The 24175-nt window shown below is 45.0% G+C and overlaps 1 protein-coding gene across 3 annotated transcripts; it reads right to left on the bottom strand.

The window, feature by feature from the left end:
• Nucleotides 1-7789: 7789 nt before the first annotated feature.
• On the bottom strand, nt 7790-23812 carry HMGCL (3-hydroxy-3-methylglutaryl-CoA lyase). Of its 3 annotated transcripts, none has more exons than XM_060257624.1 (9): nt 23649-23812; nt 20469-20549; nt 18051-18158; nt 16913-17008; nt 14293-14441; nt 13016-13079; nt 11650-11838; nt 11097-11222; nt 7790-8769 (listed from the first exon to the last, which is right to left on the bottom strand). In XM_060257624.1, exons 1-9 carry the CDS (start codon nt 23790-23792, stop codon nt 8668-8670), a joined length of 1059 nt encoding a protein of 352 aa, XP_060113607.1. In that variant the 5' UTR covers nt 23793-23812; the 3' UTR covers nt 7790-8667. The 3 variants fall into 3 exon arrangements, with proteins under 3 accessions (XP_060113607.1, XP_060113608.1, XP_060113609.1); XM_060257625.1 differs by lacking the exon at nt 23649-23812 and adding an exon at nt 21646-21833; XM_060257626.1 differs by lacking the exons at nt 7790-8769; nt 11097-11222; nt 11650-11838; nt 13016-13079 and having other exon boundaries at nt 14289-14441.
• Between the last annotated feature and the right edge of the window lie 363 nt (nt 23813-24175).

Below are 24175 nucleotides of genomic sequence, written 5' to 3'. Positions count from 1 at the left end.
TCACCTGATGGAATAGGATATATATAAATGAATTGATTCTTAAGTTCCTTTATGTGTTATGTTGTAAGTTATATTGTTTATGATGTTTGTTCTAATGTTATGTTTGTCTTCTCATTAAAGTATTAAAATTAAAAACAAAAACAAAAAAAACCCCTTTCTGTACAGGTGAGAGACACAATTTTTGAATTGCATATGCGTATATAAACCCTCACACAAAATGCAAACCCATTGAGGAGAATGGCTCTAGAACAGCTAACTCCTTGTAGAGCTAGACCTCTGGGGATGACTTTAAAAAGAGACCTGGGCAGGCCAACTGTGCCCTTGGTTCAGAAGCGAGGGTCATATCATGCCATCCAGTCTCCCCTTCCACTCTTGCTGCTTCTCAGCTGTGGGGCTAAGCAGAATGTGTGACAAGTATGGAAGGGCACAGAATTCTACACATCCCAAAATAAGTGAAGTAGAATACTATAGTCAAAGCCTGGTACAGTATATTAGGCTGTAGGAGGCAGAGCCTAAAATAGAACATGCCTGGCAGTCCAACAGGCCAGTTGCTTATGCCCTGTGTCTTTTCACACCCATTCCCTCCTCCCTCCTCTGTCAGGTCATAGGTCTGTTGGTGTGTTGTCACCCTGTTATCTCACTTCTCTCCCTGGCCTGCCAAAGGTTAGGTTGCTTCCCAGCATCCTTTTTACTGGGAGCCATCTAATACTCTTGGAATAAGCTGTGAGAATCTGTTTATTCTGGACTCTGCTCAGCTGCCGGCAAGAGATCAGCACGTGGCACAAAGTCTGACCCCAAACACTACAGAACCAGCTGTGAAACCACCCAGCTGTGCAGGGAGCAAGTTCACAAGTGTAGGTGGGAAGTCAGCCACTGAAAACAGCTTTCACCAGCCAGGGATCTTTTTAAAATGCTTTTTAAACAAATGTGCAACCAGAGACAGAATGTGCAATTGGGAGGCAAGGCAATGTGCTGCTACCAAAGTATATTTGTGCACTGCAGTAATGTAAAATGTTACATGAATTTCCAAAGTGTCAAATAACACCAGGAAAAGTAAAGAGAGATCTCTACTTCTCTGCAGCCCCAGGACACAAGTTTTGCTGAAGCTCACGCTGTCTCTTGTGGGAAGTTTGAATATAGCAACCAGTGTGGGCAGATCTCCAGTTCTGTGGATATTCCTCACTCTTTGCAGGCTTCCTGTTAACTGGCCTCACAAAAAGCATTACCTGCAACAGACCTTTGCTGCCCCATCAACAGCCCACACAGAAGGTCTCCCAGCACACACAGCCTCCAAAGGCTGCAGAAATAGCCAGGGAACCGCCACTGTGTAATGCAACTGGGCAGCAACGCCTGGCCCTGCTGGAAGCGTTTCCTCACAGGCCATGGCTCTTTCCTCCCTCTTTTCCTGTCATTCCTCACCTCAGCCTTGCTTCTAGCCAGAGGCTGTTGCTAGGCAACCAACTTCTGTCAGTAAAGGGAGAGGCTTCTGGTTAATAGAATGGGATACAGCCCACCCTTCAGATAGGGTTGCCAAGTCCAATACCTGGGGACTTTGGGGGTGGAGCCAGAAGACTTTCCCATTCCCTAAAATAAGAATACAGGAGTGCAATTCCCTTGAATAGTTTTCATTTCCTTGGCCCTCCAGTAATTCCAGTAAATGAAAGTTAACACACACTAACAAAGCAGCCAAAATAAACAGAGTTTGCAAGCACACACTTTTATGATCTCACTGGTGCTTTACACACAGGAGCTGTGGTATTTCCAGCCAACTTTGTCAGACTAACACAGGTAAATGAAAAGAGAGAGAGGTGGAGTTTTCCTCTATCCCATAAACAGGTCTCTATACAAAAACATTTGAAATGAATGCAAAACAAGCACAGAGACTATGCTTTCTCTCTCTCACACACACACACACAAACACACACAGGGCTCTGCTACTGGCCCCTCCCAATGTAGCTTTCACTTCCTGCTCAAATTTAAAGGGACACACACACATTTTAAAACACAACTTGTTTGCAGACTTCTAAATCTGTGGGAGATTTAAAGGCACATGGTGGCTGTGGGGGCGGGGCTTCCCCTGTCAGCCAGCTGGCTGGGAGCAGGGTGGTCCTGGAAAACCAGGGGTTCCCCTGCTGGGACTGGGAGATTAGGAAGCCTACCTCCAGGGCAGTTATTTTCTTCAGGATGGGGAGAGAGATCTGTTTTTCTGGAGTTCAGTTGTGCTCTCAGGAGATCTTCAGGCTCCACCTGGAGGTTGGCTACCCTAGGCCTGGCAGCAACATCTGGGTGACTTGATGCCACCTGACCGGCATGATTTGACTAGGTCTGTTCAGCAGCAGCCCCTATGACAGCCTGACTCAGCAGTTGCCAGCTCCAGGTTGGCAAATTCCTGGAGATTTGAGGGGTGGAACCTGGAGAGGGTGGGTTTGAGGAGGGGGAGTGTCATAGACTCCACTCTCCAAATCAGCCATTTCCTCCTGGGAACCAGTGTTGCCAATCTCGAGGTGGGGACTGGAGATCACTCAGAATTTCAACTGCTCTCCTGATACAGAGATCTGCTCCCCTGGAAGGGGGGGGGGGAGTGCATGCCTTCACTTGGATAGGTGGGAAGATTGCAAGGGTGGGGGGCACTCACCCAGAGCCTCTTTCTAGAGCCTGTTGTATTTTTCTCCACAATGGGCCTTATTCCCAGTAGAATCATATCATCGTAGAATTGGAAGGTACGTCCAGCGTCATCTAGTTCAACCCCCTGCACAATGTAGGACATTCATAAATACCCCCCCACCCCCCCACCCCCGTACATCCCCAGTGACCCTTGCTCCATGCCCAGAAGATGACAAAAACCTCCAGGACCCCTTGCCAAACTGTCCTGGAGAAAAATTGCTGACTGACCCCAAAGTGGCAATCAGCATTTCCCTGGGCATGGAAGAATTTTATTGGTCAGCAGCACCAACAAAAGGTCTGGCACAGCAGCTTAGAGGTAGCAGGTGATGACTGCACCAGCTGTGAGTTTGTAGATGCCGACATTGTAATGTGCAGTCTGAATCGCCCTCTGGTGACTGTGGAAAGGATTTGCAATCCCCGTCCGGACTTTCCTTTCTACAGTAGGGTGGCCAAGTCCAATTTAAGAAATATCTGGGGACTTTGGGGGTGGAGCCAGGAGACACTGGGGGCGGAGCCGAGAGCAAGGGTGTGACAAGCATAATTGAACTTCAAGGGAGTTCTGGCCATCACATTTAAAGGGACTGCACAAATTTTTAAATGCCTTCCTTTCATAGGAAATAATGAAGGATAGGAGCCCCTTCTTTTGGGGCTCATAGAATTGGACCCCCTGGTCCAAACTTTTTGAAACTTTAGAGGTATTTTGGGGAGGGGCACTAGATGCTATACTGAAAATTTGGTGCCTCTATCTCAAAAAACAGCCCCCCCAGAGCCCCCGATATCCTTGGATCAATTCCCCATCATTCCCTATGGGAATCGTTCATGGAGGTGCATGATGGCTCTGGGGGCGGGGCTTCCCCCGCCGGCCAGCTGGCTGGGGGAGGGGGGAAGCCTGTAAAACACTTTACCTATGAAGAAAGGTTGAAACGCTTGGGACTCCTTAGCTTGGAGAAACGTCGACTGCGGGGTGACATGATAGAGGTTTACAAGATAATGCACAGGATGGAGAAAGTAGAGAAAGAGGTACTTTTCTCCCTTTCTCACAATACAAGAACTTGTGGGCATTCGATGAAATTGCTGAGCAGACAGGTTAAAACGGATAAAAGGAAGTACTTCTTCACCCAAAGGGTGATTAACATGTGGAATTCACTGCCACAGGAGGTGGTGGCGGCCACAAGCATGGCCACCTTCAAGAGGGGTTTAGATAAAAATATGGAGCAGAGGTCCATCAGTGGCTATTAGCGACAGTGTGTGTGTGTGTGTGTGTGTGTGTGTGTGTGTGTGTATATATATATATATATATATATATATATATATATATATAAATTTTTTGGCCACTGTGTGACACAGAGTGTTGGACTGGATGGGCCATTGGCCTGATCCAACATGGCTCCTCTTATGTTCTTATGTGACACAGAGTGTTGGACTGGAGGGGCCATTGGCCTGATCCAACATGGCTCCTCTTATGTTCTTATGTGACACAGGGTGTTGGACTGGATGAGCCACTGGCCTGATCCAAAATGGCTTCTCTTATGTTCTTATGTGACACAGAGTGTTGAACTGGATGGGCCACTGGCCTGATCCAAAATGGCTTCTCTTATGTGACACAGAGTGTTGGACTGGATGGGCCATTGGCCTGATCCAACATGGCTTCTCTTATGTTCTTATGTTCTCCATTCACACATGAGGTTTCTTCGTATGTAGCAAGTGATGGGCAGCAATGCAGCAGCATCTTTGGAGACTGACGGAAGGGCAGACCTTCTCTGCTCCAACTCCTTGTACAACAGCTTGATGAACAGAAATGTAGCAGGGGAGCAGGGGTGAAATTAAGCCAGTACTGAGTACCTGTAAAAAACAGTGGCTAAATTTTTGAGAGACAGAGAGGCTAAATTTTAGTGTTAGAACAATACACGTTTAGTAACAGACCAAATTGCTTTGAACACTTCAGACAATTTCTGTGTAGATATACACTATGTTTTATGATCCATGTGCTGCCTTCATATTTACAAAAAAACCCTCATAAGTAAACCTGAGAATCCCAACCATGCATGTAATCCAATGAGACTGATACCGTTTCCGCACACAGATTACCAAGCGGTCACGTCCCTGTTCTCTCCGCAGCGTCTGTTGGATTTCTTACCATCTGCGGCGGAGTTACAGGAAGTGCCGCGGCTTTTGCGTAGCAAATGTAAACTGGGTTTTAGCGGTTTACATTTGCTACGCAAAAGCCGCGGCACTTCCTGTAACTTCGGCGCAGATGGTGGGAAAACTGACGGATGCTGTGGAGAGAACAGGGACGTGACTGCGTGGTAAGCTGTGTGTAAAAGTGAACCAAGGTGGTTAAAGTATAATAAATGTGCATTTAGTATCCTAAGAATGCTGTTCTAGGACTTGAATATACAATGAACTGAGGTTAGAGACTGTGGACACAGCACAAACTCTCGAGAATGACGCTACTGTTGGGAAAAAAATGTTGGCAGACCACAGAACAAGATTTTTCTTTAGTTTAAAAATCTTGATGGCTGTTTTTTTAAAAAAAACCCTTGTGGCTTCCTATAGGCCAATATCCTCAAATCTTCTATTCCCCAACTTGGCAGGATCCTGCAGAGATGTCCTGCCAACAGCAGCACTCCCCTCCAATACAAGGGAGCAGCGTTACTGCTACAGATCCTGCCAACAAATGCTTACTCCAAATGACTTAACAATCCCTTTCTTTACTGTGCATCACAATGTAAATTAGAGACAATGCTCATAATTAGACATTGAAAACAATGCATACATGGAGAGTCCAAGCAAAAGGGTATTTCCTGTTTTAAATTGTGAACTGCTTTGCATAAAGTGCCGCAAATAGATGTATACACAAGATTTTCTCTTTTGCTTGCTCTTTCACCCTTCCCACCCCCACCCCCCAAAAAATTAACTCATGTATCAAGCATGAGAGTCTTAAAGTGCAGTGTGTTATCTTTGAAAATGCCCTTATTCTCCCATATTTGTGCAACTTTCCAAAGGGCATCCTCTAATATTGTGTCCATGGAGAAAGTCTTGCCACTTCCTCAGCTGGCTCAAGTTTAAGAGATGCTGTGGCCTGACTTCTGCCTTCGGATCACATATGCTGCTCTAGGAATGCCTTGCTGTGAATGCTGAATGTAAGCTGTAGTTTTATCTAGTGAGCAGGAAAAGGCACTTTGCACATGCTCAAAAACTATCTCCTCTATATGCGGAGATCTGGGGTAAGATCTGGCATTAAGAGAAACCAAGGCTTAAAGCATATGCCAAATTTTGCTTAGTTTGTCCTCACCCTATTCAAGAGCAGCCGGTCAAATGTTATGGTTACAAATGTATTGTTATAACCCCCAAATGGAGAGCTCTAAATATAAGACTGTGGCTTCTAGCTTCCTTCCTGGAGCCTGTTGAGTTGGCTCACTGCAGGCATTAATTAGGACAAGAAGAATCTCAGGGCTTCAGCCTCCGGGTGCCACCCCTAGAGACTTGCCCAGTGACCAGACTTTATCTGCTTTCCAGTCAAGGTAATTATTCTGTTCCATAGGTGCACACATGCATACGTGTGCAGAAACAGTGTCATTATCTCTCTCTTAGAAATGAAGGAAACGGGCTAAGGTCAGCTGGCAAACAGATAAGGACAGCTCATGTTTTAGGCCCGCTGAGGACGTTTATGCGGCCCACCGGGTTATGGCAAAATCAGACCGGAAGTGACGTTCGACCTAAACTCGCTTTAGCAACGCACACTTCCGGCACTGGGCTGAGGCGGTGGAGACAGAGTGTGAGGCGATACTGAGGTGAGGTGAGTTCCCAGGCCGGGGTGTATGGTGTGGGGAAGGGAGAGAGATGCAGAAGACGGAGAACTGACGGCCCGCGGCCTTGTACAGTAACGGCAGTCCGGCCCTCCAACAGTGTGAGGGACAGTGAACTGGCCCCCTATTTAAAAAGTTTGAGGACCCCTGTTTTAGAGTATCCACTCCTCTTCTTTGCCCAAATTGGTAGTGGGAGAAAGCCAAGGGTGCCACTATCTCACTGACAACCACTGTGGTGCGGTGCGGTGCTTAGAGTGTGGGGCTAAACTCTGGGAAACCCAGGTTCAAACCCTCACTCTGCCATGGAGTTGTAGTGGGTGATCTTGGGCCAGTCACAGCCTAACCTACTGCACAGGGTTGCTTTGAGGAGGAAATGGAGGAAAGGAGGACAATGGAAACAACTTGGGAGAGAAAAAACATTTTAAAAAACACACATTTAAGATACATTCAGTGGTTCAAACAAGGTAGCTGCCTCAGGTAGGCCGCTGTCCCTCATGTGAAAGGGTTTGGCAGTTCTTTAAAAATTAAAGCAAAATCCATGTAGTAGATACAGGACACAGCTTTGTTACTTTAGGATGTGTGTGTCACACTGGCAGAGAAGGGACGGTGGCTCAGTGGTAGAGCAGCTGCTTGGTAAGCAGAAGGTCCCAGGTTCAATCCCCGGCATCTCCAACTAAAAAGGGTCCAGGCAAATAGGCGTGAAAAACCTCAGCTGGAGACCCTGGAGAGCCATGAATGGGGCTGTGGCTCAGTGGTAGAGCATCTGCTTGGGAAGCAGAAGGTCCCAGGTTCAATCCCTGGCATCTCCAACTAAAAAGGGTCCAAGCAAATAGGCGTGAAAAACCTCAGCTTGAGACCCTGGAGAGCCGCTGCCAGTCTGAGTAGACAATACTGACTTTGATGGACCGAGAGTCTGATTCAGTATAAGGCAGCTTCATATGTAGGAGGGATGGTGGCTCAGTGGTAGAGCATCTGCTTGGGAAGCAGAAGGTCCCAGGTTCAATCCCTGGCATCTCCAAACAAGGGTCCAGGCAAAGAAGTGTGAAAAACCTCAGCTTGAGACCCTGGAGAGCCGCTGCCAGTCTGAGTAGACAATACTGACTTTGATGGACCCAGGGTCTGATTCAGTATAAGGCCGCTTCATATGTTCATGTGTGTGTGTGTGCTCCCTCTCAAGAATACAAATGGTAACCAGCCTTTCTGGTAATCACAGAATATGACTATTTTTATCTCTCAATATATAAAATGCATTTAGGATACAGAGGATATTTTTTTAAGTAGCTGGTGTCTATATAATCACTATGAAAGAAGTCGGCTGAAACAGAAACCACCTTTATTGGGGAACTAAATAATTCTTAAATAGATTCAAAGACAAAATACATTTTATTAAAAAAAAAAGAGTAAGAAGTATTTCTTTTCCATTCAACTGGCTGCCAATGAGTAAGGTCACAGGAGTAATTCTGTCTGGAAAAGGCACGATCGCATGTTGCACAGAATAATTTCTTGCCCAATGGAGCTCTTCAAAACAAACGTGTTTGTACCACAAGTGTGAAAGTGGCTGGAATATTCTCCCTGGAAACTGCTGATCTGCTGGAGAAAACTGCCAGTATGACGCCGACCTTCCTGAAAGGCCAGGCAGCAAAAGTGCATCAAGGCAGGTGTTTTGCAGGACAGCCCTCTGAGTTAGATGACCTTAAATGCAACTCGATAGGACTGCATCAATCAGCAAGTGGCACAATAGAGTAATTGACTGATTTTGCTCCATCAATGAGTTTGCTGTTGTCAGTGTGTGCTGAAATGCTGTGGAGAAGGGACTGAGAAGACTACCGGTGTGATCTGTAATTTATCCCAAGAGGATTTTTTCTTCCATGTAGAATTATCCCAAACTGCAAAGTTGGCTCAGAAGGAGCAAATGAAACAGCCAGAACCAAGACTGCTTCTGCAGTGACCAGCTTGCTCCTTGGAGTCCAGCAGCAACTAGAGTTCTCTTCAAAGTGGCCCTAGGGATCCAGCAAGGTTCAAGTGCATACAGCTTCCCCGACCAGTTTAACTGTAAACCTTGACTGTCCTGCCATCTAGTCCCAAGGCTGGCAAAGAGTGCTTCAACAAAACTAGGGAAGCCGGCCTCCATGGCAGATGTCAGGCCAGCACTGCCCTTTTGCTCCCAGCAAGTCTGGTAAAGGCACAGCCCATCTCACAGTTTGCAGGACGCCTGAGCCACTTTTGAATTCGTCCTCCTGTTTAACGCTTTGCAGATGAAGGAGCCGGCTTCAAGGAGCTTTGGTAGTTCCACACCCTTCAAAGGAAAGGGGGCAAGGAGAGAAGAGAGAAACAAAACTGATTTTGCACATCAACTCAAGTTCTGAAGACAGGAACCCACCTGCAATGGGCCCTTCCGACAACCAGTTATTGAAAACCGTGAAAGGGAACACACAATCTGCAATCACACACACTAAATAGTGCACTTTCAAGGCAGATTTTACTATATGAACTGGATATAACAAATCCAGTTGGAAAGTGAATTGAAAGTGAGCTGTAAGTGTATTATTTAGCGTGTGTGACCGCAGCTAGAGACGGTGATCTCAACATGGGGCCTGGCAATATGTTTCCCAACCACCACCTAATTCCTCTCCAAAGCAAAGAACTAGCTTTGACTCTTCTGTACTTCAGAAAAGTACAGGGGCCTGCGTACAGGAGGTGAGGGCCCTGCGGGACCTTGGGCAGTTCTGCAGGGCCTGCAAGACGGCCCTCTTCCGGCTGGCTTACAACTAACCGACACTGGGAACTTCGGATGGTGGTAGGGGCATCTTGATAGACCGCTGGTTTTATGTTTATGTTTTATTAACTTATTGTTTTAAAATGATGCTAATTGATGTTTTAAAAGCTAAACCCTATGTTAAATTTTTATGTGTTGTGAGCCGCCCTGAGCCACTTCGGTGGGAAGGGCGGGATATAAATCAAAATATAAATAAATAAATAAATAAAAGTCTAAGAGGCACTGCCTTTTTATCTGCCAGAAACTCCCACTTGGAAACAGTTCCCTCAGTCACAGGAAGACACTGGGCTTGCAACCTTCCCAACTCTGTGACTAAGCCTGCCTGCCACAGTTGCCCATTTTCTGGATCCCTGCACTAGCGAATAAAGCTTTGCTTGCATGTTTCAGCTGGCAACTCCATCAGCTTCAACTATAGTCAGTAAACCAACAAGGGAAGGGGCAGATAGCAAGAGGCTCAAATGTTCACAGTTGGTTTTGCTGTTTAAACTATGATTAATTTGAAGGTTTTTTTGATTTTTTTCTAAAATAATAAATTAGTTATGGTCAAAGACCAACACAGGTAAATATATTACAAGAAATATTACATTAAAAATGCTACGCAGATTCCATTAAAACAAAGCAAATATGATCAATTGAATTAATACTGAGCTGCACAGAATCTGGCCACTTTATCCCTCATCCAAAGTCCATCATCCAAGAGGAGAAAAGAAATGTATAATTGCTCTGATCTATCTGGATTTTTTTTTTTAAATGAAAGTAATTACATTATGTCTAAGGCTGCAGTAAAAAGGGCAGTGCAGTAAGACATGCCAAACAGTTTCAACTTCTCTGCTTTTACAAGGCATATATGTTCCTGGTACAATATACCACATTGTCTCCCTTTCAAGAGTGAGAGGACAGGACATTAAATTGGGCCAAAGTAAAAGCTTTCCTATGTTTGGAAATAGTAGACTGGCCAGATAAACCAGCAGGCATTAACTTCTTGTCCCTTAAGGAATAAAATGTGGCGAGACTTAAATGAAGTTGTAATTCAGTATCTCTCATATATATACACATATATACACATACACACACATATATACACATACATACATGAGATTTATATTACAGTTTTTAATATATTATATTATATATATATATTAAAAACTGTGTGTGTGTATATATATATGAGATTTATATTAGTTTATATATATATATATATATATATATATATATATATATATATATATATATATATATATATATATATATATATATATAAAACCTGTAATATACATTTTATTAAGCTAGAAAAACAGCAAGGTCTCTGATTTTTCTTGAGTTGTTGTTAACTGACTTGGGAGCTTTTCTGAAAGACAGGTCAGAAAGCATTAATTCGAGAGATACCAGTTCTGCCACAGACTCCTGAAGGAGGCAAGGAGGGCCTTGTATCTTCTAGGCTTTATGATGAGGCTGTAAAACAGAGTTATCCCAGAGAACTTTTAGGGCAGTTCTGTCTCTCCTCAGCAAGAGGGAATGTTTTCCTGTCTATAAACAGGGCGTTTTAGAGACTGATTATTTTAATGTATTGTTTAAAGTTTTTAAACGTTTGAACACCATTTTAATGAACCGTGCATTTTACTGTTGTTATCCACCTTGGGTCCTGAGCTGTCGGGAGAAAGGTAGGCACACACCTATTTTAAAATACAAATAACTGAAGTACCAGCAAAAGAGGCTGAAGTTGCAAGCCTTCAGCATCCAAAAGACTGACAGAACAAACTCCTTCACACTGCCTCTAAAACAAAGAACAGATTTAGCCCTAGCAGAAATCATCCTCTTCCAATTACACTCAAAACCAGCAGACTTACTGTATGGATGCCCAGGCCATGAAGCATATACACCATGTCTTCAGTTGCCACATTCCCGGATGCTCCTTGTGCATAGGGGCAGCCCCCGAGGCCAGCCACTGAGGAATCGACTACGTTCACACCCATCTGCAAAAGAAACAAAACCTCTCCAGAAGCTGCCTCCAAGTTTCTCTCCAAGAACTTACAGCGGTGTATGCTGAGCAACTCAAATTTGAGGGTGTGGACTGAGGAAAATGTGCCTCCCCACATTGGTTTTGACCTCAAAACCATGTTTATTTTGAGCATCAGAAGTTGCCATGACTGTAAGACACATTTCTGAAGGATGACATTGCAGGCAGGTCACAAACATTACTTCTGGAAGAGTTCTGTGGATGGATCCCACTTTGGAGGTTGCGTTTGTGTGCTAATTCCCTAACCCTGTGTTAGAATGGAAAACAACACATTTTCTTTGGGTCATTTCCATTATGTGGCTGGGGTGCATTACTTGAGTCACCTATCCTTTAACTAATGATGCCTTCATCTGTGGAGTCCTAAACAGGGGGGAGAAACTCACCTGGAGTGCCACTAGCGTATTGGCAAGAGCCTGTCCGTAAGTATCATGGCAATGCACTGCAAGAGCCCCGACAGGCACCTCTTTCATGACCACAGATAGCATCTCTTTCATGTTACCAGGTGTCCCAACACCAATGGTGTCACCCAGGGAAATCTCATAGCACCCCATGGCATACATTTTCTTCGATACCTGTGACAAAGAACAGAAGAGTTACAGGTTAGGCATTTCAGTTTCAGGATCCCATTCCCACAAAGAGGTCTCTTATTATCTTTGCCATATTCATCTTCTGCTGTTAAGCTACAAGACACACACCCCCCCCCGCCACGCTTTATCTACTATTGCTGCAGCTGGAACCAGAATCCATTCATTTGGTAAAGTACTGCTCCAAATGGTGCTAATCTGAATGGGAAATATGCTTTTTAAATCCACTTCTCCTCACACAGCGGTGTCCTATTTAGTACCAATCAGACCTACTTATACCACAGCATTCCCTAATGCCAGACAGTGAAACACTGCTTCTCTGTTAACTCAACAAAGGGTGTTTTGATACAACACTAAGGACACCATGATGCAGCAAAGAATAGGAGGCCTGTGGCAACCCTTCCACCCAGCACTTCAAGACAGAGTTCCAAAATCAGCTGATCCTATATGTCCCAACATTAAGCCATGCATCTGCCCCATTCCTCATGCCCTGTCACTGGCTGTACGAACTTTATACCGTGCCCTTCTGCTCTGATCAGGGCTACCAGGGCAGACAGCAGATTAAAAATGTCCATAATAAAACATATTTTAAAAAGCACTGAAGTCAATAAAAGGCACATCATTAAAACAAGAGATAAAATACACAATTAGTAATATAACTACAATTAAAACAATGGGCAGGATGGATCATGGAGGAACGCCAAGCAAAATAAAAGTCTCCACCTGCTGGCAGAAAATGGCAACAGAAAGGGACATACCAGTCTCTCTGGGGACAGAGTGCTAGAGTTTTGGTGTCACAACTGAGAAGGCCCTCTCCTATGTTGCCACCTGCCTCATCTCAAAAGGCTAGGGGGCACCTGAAGTAGGGTCTGTGTTTACCAGATGTGGGACAAGCTGACGTAAGGTGGGGTGGGACTTCACACAGGGCAGCCTGCGACTCACTGCAACACACATTTCTGCAATCACAACTTGCTCTTCCCACAGAACTTACAAAAGCATAAATCTGGTGTGTCAGCAAAACCCAAAGTCAATACAACTTTGAACAGGTGAGAGGACAGAGAATACAAAGAAGTACCCCCTTCGTCTTCCCTAATTCCCCAATGTTTATGCTGGATGTATCTGACAAATCATGAAATGTCCATGGCAAAGGATGGCAAGCACTCACTTCTGCTACTTTAGCGGGAGCAATCTTTCCTTCATAAGGACAGCCAAGGACGCAGGAGACATATCTGCAAGCAGAGGGAGAAAGCTCACATTATTACATCCTGAGACTAATAGCTTTCCACAGACTAGAAGCTCTACCATTGCCCTTTTTTTGCAAAAAGGGGAAAAAAAGAACTGGGCATGGGGAACTTTAGCAAAAGCTGCCCAAAAGGAACTTAGACATAGCTAAACCCAGAGCTTTTTTGTAGCAGGAACTCCTTTGCATATTAGGCTACACCCCCTGATGTAGCCAATCCTCCAAGAGCTTACAGGGCTCTTCTTACAGGACCTACTGTAAGGTCTTGGAGGATTGGCTACATCAGGGGGGTATAGCCTAATATGCAAAGGAGTTCCTGGTACAAAAAAAAAAGCCTTGGCTAAACCCATGCAGCAAAGAGCTACATCTGGAAGATGAAAACAGGCAAAGTCATGCTTTCTGAGAGAGGCCCACCTCCCATACTGTTCTGTCAAGACACCCAGCCACGCAGAAGACTTTTCCTTCTGGCTGGTCCCTACTGGGAACAGAAGACTAGAGGCAAAGGATCTCTATCCAGGCCATTCTTACAGAGAAACAAGCAGCCCTTCCCCTTCCTGGCAGCCTCACTTTTTCACCTTCATGACTTGAAAAGAATGAAAGAGATTTCATGAAGCCGCAGAGCAGACTGGCCATGACAGTCAGCAGGAAAAGTACCAGCAAGCTGATAGCCTGAGAAGCCATCTCTCCTGAGCCAGCCCTACCTGGTCAGGAAACTGGGCCAGCAAACACAAACTGCTACTGGATGGCAGGAGGCTGCCAAGCCCAGGTGATTCACAGCATAGGCAGGAGCTACACAAGTCATCTAGCTAGGGGACATGGTAACGGGAAGAAAGGTAGGGTTACTTTCTGGGCTGTTTTGTCTTCCCAGCCTGCCTGTGAAGCTGCCTCCTATGCAGTCAGTCACTTGGTCTCTCAACAACTGTACTCTGATAGGCAGCATCTCTCCAGTGTCTCAGGGTAAAGGTCTTTCTCATCACCTCCTACCTGATCCTGTTAACAGGAGAGGTCAGAAACTGAACCTGGAACTTTTGGCAGACAAAGCACACTATCATTCATCCCGCACCCCCAAAAGGCAGACAAACTGGACCTTCTCCTGCTTCCCCCACTGTACACAAGCTGCCCTTCTGGTGTCAACACCCCACAGGTTAACAAATACAGATGCTCATTAGTCCCTGAAGCTGGCAACCAGCCCTCTCTCTTACCCTCGGACTGGGATGCTGCCCTCTTTCGCTGCACTCAGCACATCACTAAATCTCTGCAGGCTTTCGTCAATGGAGCAGTTGATATTCTTCTTTGTGAAGAGCTCCGAGGCCGCTCCAAAGATTGACACCTCTTTGGCTCCTGCTGCCACCTGCTCACACAGAAGGGGGCGGAGAATCAACTTTAAGAAGTGCTCAACAACGAACTGAACCTGCATTTAGAGCTACCTTCCCCTGGCCCCCAGTGGAGACTCAATCAAAGCCCAAAACTGGGCACCTGCCCGGAATATGTGCAAGATCCTCACATCTGCATTGGCTCTTGAAATGAGGTCTGGTTGTGCCTCTTAAACTGAATTGTCATGGGATATTTTTCATTTTGGTCTGTAACAGGGGTGGTCAATTGCGGCTTGGGAGCCACAAGCAGCTCTTCTACACATATTGTGCGGCTCCTGAGATGGAGCTTAATGCATGCTTACTCTCAAGTAAGAGTGCTTAGCATTAGGGCCTCAGTCAGCCTTTGAGTGCTGAACATTAGGTAGGCAACTATTTCCACTGTGTTGAAGCAGAGGAGGAGGGGGAAACAGGCAGGCTTGCAAGTTCGCCTCTTCCACCACAGAGGTTGCCCTGAGACCCAGAGTGGGGAAAGAGAGCGCAAGAGCTGAGGAAGCCCTGGAAGGAGGGACAGAATTAAGAAGGCCAGCTCAGGGTTCCCCCTTAGTTTCACAGCTCTCGTACACAAAGAGAGATGCATAATGATGCAAATGGTAGTCAGTAATTTGTAAGGTACATGCGTCTTTCCTTCTCCCACTGATGCCAAAAAATAATTCCCTAACCTTTCCCTATGCTGATCTTATGGGACTGTTATTCCCAGCTTTTGTTTTTTAAAAAGTCGTCTTCTAGTATAGTCGTGTTGTAAAGTATATGCATATGTATTTTATCTTTCTGTGCAAAGAAAGTATTAAGAGTTTTAATAAAGACATGTGTAATATATATGCCTTGAAGCTCTCAGACATCTGATGTTTATTTTATGTGGCTCTTAAGTTAAGCAAGTTTGGTCATCCCTTGTCTATAAAGTATTCTGAACATACAGTTCAGATAGCAGGAAAACCAGGTGAGATTCACTTCTGTGGTAAGACAGCAGCAGGAACCTCAAGATCAGACCCCAAACTTCCAGAATGCAATGAGCTACAAAGTGAAGTTGGGTTTTTCAAAGCAAGCACAGCCCAGGAGTTTCACCCCTCTAGTCATGTTGGTCAGGCTGCATCTAACCATATGGTGGAACTCAAAAGATTACAGAGGTTTTTGCCCACTGTTCAAACATGTAATGCCATTAATTTATTTAGATACTTGTACCTCACTTTTGTCCCCCAGTGCGGGATCCAAAGCAACTTATATCATTCTCTCCCCTTCAATTTTATGGTCATAACACCCACCCTGTGAGGTGGGTAATCAACTGGCTGCAATGCAGACAGCGGTGGAGCGAGGATTCATTTACTGAACTTTTGTCAGATATGGTGTTATTTGGTATACCACCACCCCTTCTTCAAAAGCTCAGGGTTCTCACAAAGCAACCCCCCTCCACACTCTTACTGAGCTCTGGCTGTATCTCGACCAGGTAATAGCACACTCTATTAATTTTAGTGCAGGAAGACAATAATCCTGTTCTCAGGTTTACAGTGGGCAGACATACATCCTGCCTGCACACGCATATATCTGTTTGTAAGAAAGAGCCAGTGCACATTCATTTTGTGAAGGAAACTGGGGATCAGTACCTGGATAAATCTGGGATACCTGGATCAGTACCTGGATAAATTCAACTGTACATGTGTTCACTGTACCATGAGAATTACTCAACACATGTATAAAGGAGAAAGTGTTTCTTGAACATGGACTATATGTTTTTGCTGCACCTCAAAAAGGATATTATAGCATTGGAGAAAGTGCAGAAAAGGGCAACTAGAATGATTAAAGGGCTGGAACACCTTCCCTATGAAGAAAGGTTGAAACGTATGGGACTCTTCAGCTTGGAGAAACGTCAACTGCGGGGTGATATGATAGAGGTTTACAAGATTATGCATGGGATGGAGAAGGTAGAGAAAGAGGTACTTTTCTCCCTTTCTCACAATACAAGAACTCGTGGGCGTTCGATGAAATTGCTGAGCAGTCAGGTTAGAATGGATAAAAGAAGGTACTTCTTCATCCAAAGGGTGATTAACATGTGGAATTCACTGCCACAGGAGGTGGTGGCGGCTACAAGCATAGCCAGTTTCAAGAGGGGTTTAGATAAAAATATGGAGCAGAGGTCCATCAGTGGCTATTAGCCACAAAAAATTTTGCCACTGTGTGACACAGAGTGTTGGATTGGATGGGCCATTGGCCTGATCTAACAGGGCTTCTCTTATGTGCATTCCCTGTATCTTGTGAACAGGACTGCTCTGAAATGCACAGCTGTGTGGACTTGAAACGGCTTTGTCCACTGAAATAAATGAACAGCCTCTGCAAACAAGAACCTCTGCACAGAAAATGGAGCTCTACAGTCACAAAGGAACCCCAGCTGCAGACATGCATTTCCCACTGCAGGCTCTCCAACCCTTGAAGCCTCTGCCTTGCAGGCCACCCTTACCGCTGCTTGAAAGCCTTTGAGATTGGGGGTCAGAACAGGGTAGTTGATGCCTGAAACCTTGCGAATTCCTTGCATGACTTCAGCATGGTCCGCCATCTACACAGGAATACAAAGTGTATTTTTAAAAGAAAAGAAAAGTGCATTGAAGCTGCTGCGGAGGCAAATTAAAGAATTCTTAGGTCCCAACACACACATACACAAAAACCAGCCAACCTCAATGCTTTGAACTTCCCCAAAAGACCTTAAGACATTACAGAACATTCTGCTCCCTTAAGTTACTATTTCACCACCAACTGCTTAAGCTTTGCACAGTTTCCAATTTCCATGCTATGGAAAGTATGCGAGTTCTCCATCACAGCGAAGGAGACCACAGGGACAAATGCTTCCAGTCCTTGTGAGCATATAGTGCCCACTGACTGTGCTCTCAGAGCTCTCATTTGTGCTGGTGAGAATAGCGGCCCTATTTCTAGCCCTCATGATGGCAGAGCTATGTGGACCTTGACTGAGCAACTCCTGCTGAGATCGCAGGAAATGCCTGCTTTAGAGGATGGGGGATGTGTTTTCACTGCTCTTTCCACAACTAGCAAAGCTCAAATAAAATTATGCAAGACAGTTATAGATGCAAAAAAGGAGAATGAATCTGCTCCAACTGCATGATGAGTGCAGCATCAGGACTGTCTGGCTGCAGAATTTTAATTCCTTTAGTGCCAAAGCTGCAGAGTCCAGCCCACAGCAAAATACGTGAACAGTCCACTCCTGTTTCAACTACAACCATTAATCAAGTACTGAAGGGTGTACCTTATACCCTTTGGCAGGGAAATGAAAAAGAACTGGGGGAAAATACAGCCCTCCCCCTTTATTACACCTTTTCTCAATTTCTCAAACTGGAAATGGAATGAAAGAAGGAAAAACAGATGGACAAATCTCCCCCCACCCCACGTTTTCACATCTCGAGTTCAGAGTATAAAGTGATTTCATAATGCATGCACAAAAAAAACTCTGTGAAGGAAGCTGAGCAGACCAGCAAAGGTTCAAGCCTCTGCCTCCCATGTATAAGCCTATGCCGTGCGCCCTGCACCACTACCCAACTTGTACACTTACAGGGCTTCAAGGAGAAAAACGTATTATTGCTACTAACCTGAGGAACCCATTTAGGAGACACAAAACTGGTAGCTTCTATGACTGAAAGACCAGTTTCTGACAGCATATTAATGAAGTCTATCTTCACTTGAGTGGGGACAATGTTCTACAAAGGAAAAGTATAGAGATAAACATTCTTCACTTACAAAAAGCCCTTAACATTATTTCTCCCTCCATCTACTCACAAACTGAAACACAAATACAAGTGTGTTTCATTTAGGACAAAGCTTTCCCATACATTTTGCAAAAAGGTCTATATGTGAATACATAAAATCTTAGCAACACTTGAAAGATTGGACTGTGCTAAATGTGGACAGACTTTAAAATTAAGCAATACATTTATTGTCATGTAATCTGTCAGGGTGTGTGACACATGGACTGAACCTTGGTGCTGTTACATGTGGCTTATAGTTTATTGGAATCCTAAGAATATAGCATTAATTCTCTAAAAAGCGACTTTCTAGTTCTCACTGCGGAAGTTTCAGAAAGTGAAAGCAGAACATATTTACTGAGCAGCCAAATTCATTAATGCATCAGGGTTCACACAATTTGCAGATACACAAAGATTTTGCGATTTCCCCCATATCTGTGGGTAATCTAATTCTGAACTTGTCCCTGTCATGTGCATATGAAAAAAATTCCAAGGGGGGGAACCCAGGGATAGATGGAATTTTCCCACAAACCTGAGGGAACATTTAGGCTTGCAACAACAAAAAAATCAGCTCCAAACAATGCAATAACTAGTTTCAATAACCCACATTTTGAGCCTGTGCATGTCAACAGTTAATAAAGCACGGGGTTCAGCCCAAGTGGAAATATAAAATATTCACCTATAAATCCAGAAAAAAGCAGGAAGCTATATCACCAGTAGAAGACAGGAAAGTGGGCTGCGTGGAAGCGAGGAGGAAAGTGAAGGTACTACTCTTGAGGAACAAATAGGGGGAACAAATTTGCTGGTGAGACAGACTGGAATATCAGAAATGAAAGGAGGAATGGGTGGGAACCATTCTTTGACTTTTAATTTTTAATGCTGTTATTGTATCTGGTTCCCTATCAAATATTATGCACCTAGTACATCATTAACATACATAGAAAGACTGCTTTTCCATTACTGGGAGTTTGCCCCTCTGGCCAAGTGCCTAGTCAGCAAAAGATTCCTTCTGTTGCAACCTACCAGCGCTCAACTGACTTTGGAACAGATAAACACAGCAGAGTCAATATTACACAAATGTTCCCTGATCACTCTTGGGTTACCGTGGAGCAGAGAGTTCAAAGACATCAGCGCTTACCTTTACCCCACTGAGCAGACCCCACTGGTTGAACTAGGAAGCAGTCTCATACAATCTCTTTCTACTGTCTGCTCTGAATAGTTTTCTCAGCAACTGCCACCAAGCACACTTTAACTGGAGAAGTCAGGGACCAAACCTGGGACCTTCTGCATGCAAAGCAGCAGCTCTACCACTGATCCACTGCCCCTGAATAGAATAAACTTTTTATCTCCACCATAGGCTCTCAAGGCCCCTCCACCTTTCATATCCACTCATAGTGGCATTTTAAGGCCATTCTCTTGACAGTGTCAGCCACTTCTCCTTCACATTTTAGAGATACATTAACAAGATTATTTAGCAATTATTTGCAGTACAGGGCATAACTGGATACCACTGCCCATATGTCACATGAGTGACAGATTCAATATATCAAAAATCACAAAATGTTCACACATGCCAAGAACTTAGATCTGGTTTTTGCAATCACCCATGTCCTCATCAGAAGAGGCAGCTGACACCCATTTCACAGATAGCCTAAAATGAAAACTATTTTACCAAAAGACTAACATGAGTTGAGAGGGTGAGAATATAGCTTGCCCAAGGGTGTCTGTCCAGTGAATACATGGCCAAGCTGAGATTTAACCCAAGGTTCTACATGAGCCACTGACCGACCCTAGTACATTCCTGTTAACCAACATGTTTGGATTGCAGAGAAAATGGAATTCAGGATGCAAGGTGAAGGAGGAATTGTTGAACAACAACTGTTCTAGCTGGGAGGAACATTTTAGGATTGATGATGTTATAACAGATGGTTTGAAAATCAGAAGGTTCAAGAATAAGAAAGCAGCAAAAGATGACTTTAAACTGCCTGTGCAAGCCATGCTCAGCTTGATGGCCATGAGCACAGATAGTTTTAAAGGTGGATTAGACACGTTCATGGAGGAGAAGAGCCATCAAGGGCTGCTAGCCATGATGCGTACAAGAAACCTCCACATTCAGAGGCAGTATACTAGTGCTGAAAGGCAGCACCAGGGGAAGGCTTTTGCTTTTCTTTGTTGACCCTCAGGAGAATTGCATGAAACCAGATTCTGGACTGGACAAACCACTGGTGTCTGATCCAGCAGGGCATCTCTGATGCTCTTACTTACCTTTTCATTCTGCAGGCCATCCCTTGGACCAACCTCAACGATTTTAACGTGCTTGGGAAGCGTACCAGCTGTTGAGCTGAGCTGTAAGGAGAAGGGATGGGTGGATGGGGAAAAGATAATTAAACAGGGGTTAGCAATTTTCACAAACACCCTCATTTAGTATGTCTAATGTATGAGAAATTGAAGGATTACTGTTATTTTAGTTGCTGAGGGCACAGGTGAGCTAACTGCAACTCAGGGGCCACGTCTGACACACAGGAACTTCTCAACCAGCCCTCAAGGCCTGTAGCAATTTGACAGCATTGACTCACCACCCCACAGCTGAAAAAATTGTTAAAATTACCAGAGCTGCAAACAAGAAGAGCTGGTTTCCAACTGGAGCCTTCAGTAGCAGATTCTAAGGCAAACAAGTTGCCCATCCCAGTCTAAGATCATCACCTCAGGCCAACTATCACACTAGAACAATTTTGGCATGGTCCAGCCAGAAGAACTTTAGTGCGTCCCTCTTTTAAAGAAGAAAGCTGAGTTTCCCTTACAAGGCTGCAAACAACGAGCCAGCACTTCACTGCTCACAAGATCACTGTCAAATGAGACTCTACGGCTCCAAAATGCTTATTATCTAAGATTCCCACCTAGACATAAGGCACCAGTCTCCTATATTGTACTATTATTTGGCTGAGCATCTCCTTTTATTTGCTTACTCCAGCATCAGTACGCTGTGACTGCTGTCAAAATGCATTCTCACATTAGCATGTGAGAACATGGCCCAGAAACTACCATTTGTAGGTCCCAGATAAAACACTTTCTTGTTCATGGAGGTGTGTGTATGTGGATTCCTTCAACTCTGTTTCCAATACAGAGAAGTCTCAATATTCCTCTCTACTTGTCAGCCGAAGTCAGAGAAACCCAGGCCATTACCTCTTACAAATAGGAGTGCATAAGGACACGCAGGATATATTTATGTTTGCTGTAACATGTGAACTGAACTTTACGTAACTCAAGACATTCTTCCTGATCTGGGACGAATCTGAACTCGGGTCTCCATTGTCTCTGGGAGAGGGGGCTTTTGGGGGGGGGGGGGCGTTAATGCCCGCCATTTAGAACTGAGCTCTGCTGAGCGGACAGGAAACAGCCCACCTTCCCATCCAAAAGAGAGCCCCCCCTCCCAGCCACTCACCGGCCGCAGCGAGGCCACCAGACGCGGGAGCGCCCGCTTCGCCATGCCCATCTTCTTCCTCTAGGAGGAGAGACTCAGGTCACGTGACTCAAGGAAGCGCCTGGTTGGGTCACGTGACATCACCCACGTGACGTGCGGTAGGCGGGCCTACTCCTTTTTCCCGCGGACGCGATTTCCTGATTGGTGCTGGGAAAGTGGGGCGGGCTGGTTTGGGGTTTTAGGAAGCGTTAAGGAGCGCCGGGAGAGATGCGTTGCAAAACTGTTGCTTTAAAATCCTGCTAAAGGCTAGCAAGAGGCATGTGGCTCTTGTCAAATTACAGGAGACGCCAAGCTCACGGGGAGAGGCTTGTTTCTTAAGCGTTACACCTGCCTAGCCCGGAGTTTGCTGGCCCGGCAAACTCGACTCCAACTAGCAGTGGCTCCCCAAAATCCTTTAACTAGGATTCGAACCTGGGATCTTCTGTATGCGAAGCTGGGGCTCCTCCACCCAGCTTCGACCTTTACTTTGAATAAACTTGAAATACATCCCCCCCCCCCCCCAAAAAGCCTTTAATGGAAAATACGCAAAGGAAAGACTTTAGTATTTAAAAGAGGTACGTTACAAACGAATTCCACAAAGAGTTAATATTGTGAAGCATATTAAGAATATTCATGTTTAGCAGAACCATCCAAGCCCGCTACTGGCTGTATATCAAGACTCGCATTGACTTGCTAAGCTTTCTTTCCCGCAGCCCCTGCATCGCTGCTCGTTCCAGAATTTCCAACTCTGGTACATTCTGAGCTACCCGCAATTATTCATCGCATCCCATCTTAAGATCACCGTATAAACTACATGAGGAAATCTCTCCTGGAATTCCTAGTGCTGGATTTCTGTCCTCCTCCAAATCATGGTGTTGGTAGGAATGGGAGGGAGAGATGTTGAGCGGACTTCTCCCGCCTGCTCCCATTTTAGCCTCAAAGCATTGCAAAGCTGGGGACTGGCACTTTTAGAGATCCCAAAACCCTGGAATAAAACTTTCTGGATTTGTTTTCAAAGCACTGAAAGTTCTACCTCTCTGAAATTTCTCAGACTCTTCTATCAATCTGGAAGCAGAAAAGTCTTGTCTAGCAAAAACTGTAAAACACTGGCGCCTATAGATGGTGCTAGAACAAAGCAGGAGTCAAGGCTCACCTTTAAGACCAACACATTTTTATTCAGAATGTAAGCTTTTGTGATGAAGTGTGCTTCTAGCACACTAAAGCTTACATTCTGAATAAAACTTTGTTGGTCTTAAAGGTGCACTTGATTCCTGCTTTGTTCTACTGCTTCAGACCAACATGGCTGCCCACTTGGATCTCTATAGAGATGGTGCTGTAAGAGTACCTTAAACATTTTTTAAGCCTGTTCCTTAAGTCAGCCTTGGCTTGTCTTCAGTTTGGAAGAAGCTAACTTTGGCTACCTAACTAAGGGAGTAAGCCTAAGCAGGTCTGCTCAGAAATACATTTCATTTTACTTAATGGGGTTTAATCATGGAAGATGTTCTTACTATTGCAGCCTAAGCACAGGCCCATTAGACTGGGCCTGCTAGAGTAGCCCAGTATCCCATTTCCTGCAGTGGCCACACAGATGCTTTTGTGAAGCCTTGGAGGAAGACACAGAGGCTAGGGAGTCCTCTGATACCACAACTGGTGTTCATTGGGTTGTTGCCTCTACCCCTACCTAGTGGTTCTGCCCAGCTATCAGGGCTAATAGCCTGTGACCACTCACTCAATTCCTCCTTGCTTTCATCTGACCAAATCTGGTGCTCCTCCAAAAGCTTATATGACAAAGCCAATGTACAGCTTGCCTCATCTGCAAGCTTGCTGGGTAATGTCCCACTGGATTCAGTGGGATTACATCCCAAGTAGGCATGCATTTCTCTAATTGCAACTGAAGTCTGATGCAAAGGGATACGCAACTCCATTCTATACTTGAAGCAACTGTTCTTCTATAACCGTCCTGCTCCCACACTTGAAAAATATACCTGTCCTATCAGGCTTCCTCTGCGCAGAGGCCCCATTTTGAACTCTGGCTTGTCTTGCTCTCCAACAGGTTTGCTTGGCTCACACGGTTGACTAGAGCACAGCCCGAGGTCTGTTTTATACGAAATCAACAGAAGGTTCGGCATTACAGCCTGTGTTTGCTTTGGCTGCAAAATGACTCATTCTAGCAGTGTGTGATATCCTTCGCACCAAAGGGGTCTGCCTACAGGGTGAATCCAAGAGGTGCGTCACTATTTTCCTCCCCCTCCTCCTTAAGGGTTCACAATCAAGGTCTTTCTAGTGCCAAGGTGGCGGATGTGGCCAGCATGTGAACCAATGGCCTTCTGTCCTACGGCTATTCGTCCAGTGTGTTGCAAGGAAAAGATTGATGCCAAAGGCTGCCAATGAAATGGTCTGAAATGATCCAAGGATCAGCCTGCATTTCTAGGACTGACAGCACGATGACATCAATTTGTCTTTTGTCTAGCTGATATCATCAGCTTTGCTGAACATGATTGCTTGGTGCCAG

This window comes from Heteronotia binoei, chromosome 17, assembly GCF_032191835.1.
Source record: "Heteronotia binoei isolate CCM8104 ecotype False Entrance Well chromosome 17, APGP_CSIRO_Hbin_v1, whole genome shotgun sequence".
NCBI classification, from domain to species: Eukaryota; Metazoa; Chordata; class Lepidosauria; order Squamata; family Gekkonidae; genus Heteronotia; species Heteronotia binoei.
Note: the sequence above shows the minus strand (reverse complement) of the source record. Positions and strands in the feature narration are given on the sequence as shown.

Excerpts from the sequence above, each read along its gene's own strand:
- HMGCL (XM_060257624.1), bottom strand. The coding sequence starts at position 23,792 with ATGCCGAACCTTCTGTTGATTTCGTATAAAACAGACCTCGGGCTGTGC. Across the intron at positions 20,550-23,648 it reads GAGGAAGCCTGATAGGACAG|CTCAGCTCAACAGCTGGTAC; the intron begins GTATATTTTTCA and ends TTCTCCTTACAG. Across the intron at positions 18,159-20,468 it reads ATGGCCTGCAGAATGAAAAG|AACATTGTCCCCACTCAAGT; the intron begins GTAAGTAAGAGC and ends TTTCCTTTGTAG.